The sequence below is a fragment of the Bison bison genome, unplaced genomic scaffold, assembly GCF_000754665.1.
Source record: "Bison bison bison isolate TAMUID 2011002044 unplaced genomic scaffold, Bison_UMD1.0 scf7180017857815, whole genome shotgun sequence".
NCBI classification, from domain to species: domain Eukaryota; kingdom Metazoa; phylum Chordata; class Mammalia; order Artiodactyla; family Bovidae; genus Bison; species Bison bison.
Genome location: NW_011488388.1, coordinates 12,947 through 15,268, shown reverse-complemented (window position 1 = coordinate 15,268; position 2,322 = coordinate 12,947). Strand labels below are relative to the sequence as shown.

Here is a 2,322-nt window from a genome sequence, read left to right as displayed (position 1 = left end):
GCTCCTCCAGCTCTCCTCTCCCACGGCTGAGCTGGGGCAGGCGCGCGGGGGCCCCAGGACCCCCCAGGTGTGAGCTCAGCCCGGCCTGGGGTCCCTGCTCCTGGCCGGCGGGGATACGGCGAGTACCCAGGGCCGATGGGGGCGGCCCCCTCCCCCGGGGCCTCCTCTGGGTGACCGTGTCCTCAGCCTGGCTGGCCGCTCCCCTGAGGGGGTCTCCAGGGTGTGGGGCTCGGGGTGGCCATCTCCTGCTCCCAGGTTGGCAGGCTTCCTGCTCTGATCTCTGACCCCGCAGGCAGTGGGAGCAGAGGTGGAGGCCTTCCCAGGGCAGGGACCTTGGCGGGGGCGTTTGGTCTCCATCTGGAGGCTTCTTTGTCTGAGCTCTTTCTTTGCCCGGCCTGGGCCGGCAGGCTCAGAAACAGCCGGTGTTGGACACAGGTTTGCTTCTCTTGCAAAAAATGATCCGTTTTTAAAAGCTTCAGAGGGTGGAGAAGGAAATAGCAACCCACTCCAGTATTCTTGCCTGGAAAAGTCCATGGACAGAGGAGCCTGGCAGGCTGCAGTCCATGGGGTTACATGACTGAGCAAGTGTGCATGAGGGTGGAGGGTGATGGGTTGGTAGCAATAAACTGGTAGAACTAAAAAAAATTAAAAGTAACAGCTTCAGAGGGAAGGTCCGGGCCCCAGGGGTGGTTTCCGAGGCGGCCGCTCGGTCCTCCAGCGTGGCCATGCAGAGCCGGGCCTCCCCCACGGGGCAGGGCTGCTGGCCAGCGCCCCCGGGGGGCCTTCACGTCCAGCCGGCCGGCTCCCTGCGCCATCTCTCGGGCTCTGACCACCGCTGCCTCTGCTCAGGGGAAGGCACCGCAAGGCCGGGTCTCCTCGGAGAAGGGCGCCAGCCCTGCGGCAGCCGCAGACAGGCCCATGTGGGGACCCCGCGGAAGGCCCATCACCTGCTGCTTCCCTGACCCTTCCCTTCAGAGCCCGCCGACTCCCTGCCTGGGAGGTCTAAGGAGAGGGGTCTGCCTCCCGGGGTCTGGTTCTGCTGCCCGAATGGGCTTGGCTCCGGTCCTTTCTCTAGATGGTAGGATTCTGGTGGGAAGCTGGTGTGGCCTCCAGAGAAAACTTGGCACTGAAGACCCCAAGGAGGCTGGAGGCCTTGTTCCTGACCTTGAGTGGGGAGATTCTGACCGTGACAGTTGCCTACAACAAGTAAGCGGCCGGCCCCCGGGAGCGTGGGGGTCAGGCGTGTGTGTCGGGGGGCTGCAGCTGTGGGCGTGGGGCGTGGACCCCACTGTCCCTTGGGTGCACCAGTCCTCCCGGGGTCCTCCTCGATCGTCCCCTGAGACCGGACCCCAGGCCCCAAAGCTGCGTCCTCTCCTGGATGAAGCAGGGCATCTTGATGAGGCCCCACGGGTTTGGGAGGACGGGAGGAGAACTTGCCAGTGGGTGGCTCTCGGAAGGGTACGGCCCCCCTGCCCAGGCGTTCCTGGGGACAGCACGCCTGCCCCCTTGCCAGGAGTGGGCCCCGGGAAGGCACTCAGGCGGGCATTTCCTTAGTGACCACTCTGTTGACCACGCCTTTCAGCTCAGGAAGTTGTCAGACTGAAGAAATAGTGAGCTCAGAAATGAATGTTTTGGGGAAATTTGTGTTTCCTGGTAAGAGCTGCTTCCTCGGGCCCCACCCGCCAGCTCCTCTTAGCCTGGCTGCTCTTCATGCTGTTCCCTGCGCTCCTCCTCACGCCCCAGGCTCCTGTGCTCCCCACAGTGGACCGGTCATCTTGCCAGGGCTGCTCTAGTCCCCCCGAGAGGGTCCCGGCATCCCGAGAGGGTCCTGGCTAGGTGGGGGAGAATGGAGTCAGGCTCTGGCGACCCTGACCGCCCAGGCCGACCCACCCCGAGGGGTGCCCGTCCACCCAGGCCTGGCCCTCCCGCTTGTCCACGCAGGCCGCCGGGAGATCCACGTGGTGGACACGGACTATGAGCAGTACGCCATCCTCCGCGTGTCCCTCCAGTGGCAGAACCATGAGTTTTACGTGTTCAAGTATTTCAGTAAGCCGCCCCAGGGTGGGGGCTGGACCGCCGCGGCCCCCGGGGACCCCTGGCTCAGGCCCCCATGCCCCCACAGCTCGGAGCCTGGGCGGCGAGTGTGAGCCCGGGTTCCTGAAGTTCCGGGAGCTGACCACGGACATGGGGCTGTATCTGGTGGGCCGGCACGGTGAGCTCCAGGCCTCGGGGTGGGCTCTGGGCAAGGGGGCCCCGACAGCGGGGGGCGGGGGCTGGGCATGCATTCCACATGCAGCCCCTCACGCTCCCCTGTCCCACAGG

At 65.6% G+C, this 2,322-nt stretch overlaps 1 protein-coding gene across 1 annotated transcript in view; it reads left to right on the top strand.

Annotated features, from left to right (window-relative positions):
• Positions 1 to 725: 725 nt before the first annotated feature.
• Positions 726 to 2,322, top strand: part of LCN8 (lipocalin 8) — a 5,039-nt gene continuing 3,442 nt past the window's right edge. The window contains exons 1-5 of the mRNA XM_010861464.1: positions 726 to 920; positions 1,076 to 1,206; positions 1,583 to 1,653; positions 1,942 to 2,046; positions 2,123 to 2,212. Coding sequence (XP_010859766.1) covers positions 726 to 920; positions 1,076 to 1,206; positions 1,583 to 1,653; positions 1,942 to 2,046; positions 2,123 to 2,212 — 592 coding nt within the window. The remainder of the gene's footprint in view (positions 921 to 1,075; positions 1,207 to 1,582; positions 1,654 to 1,941; positions 2,047 to 2,122; positions 2,213 to 2,322) is intronic.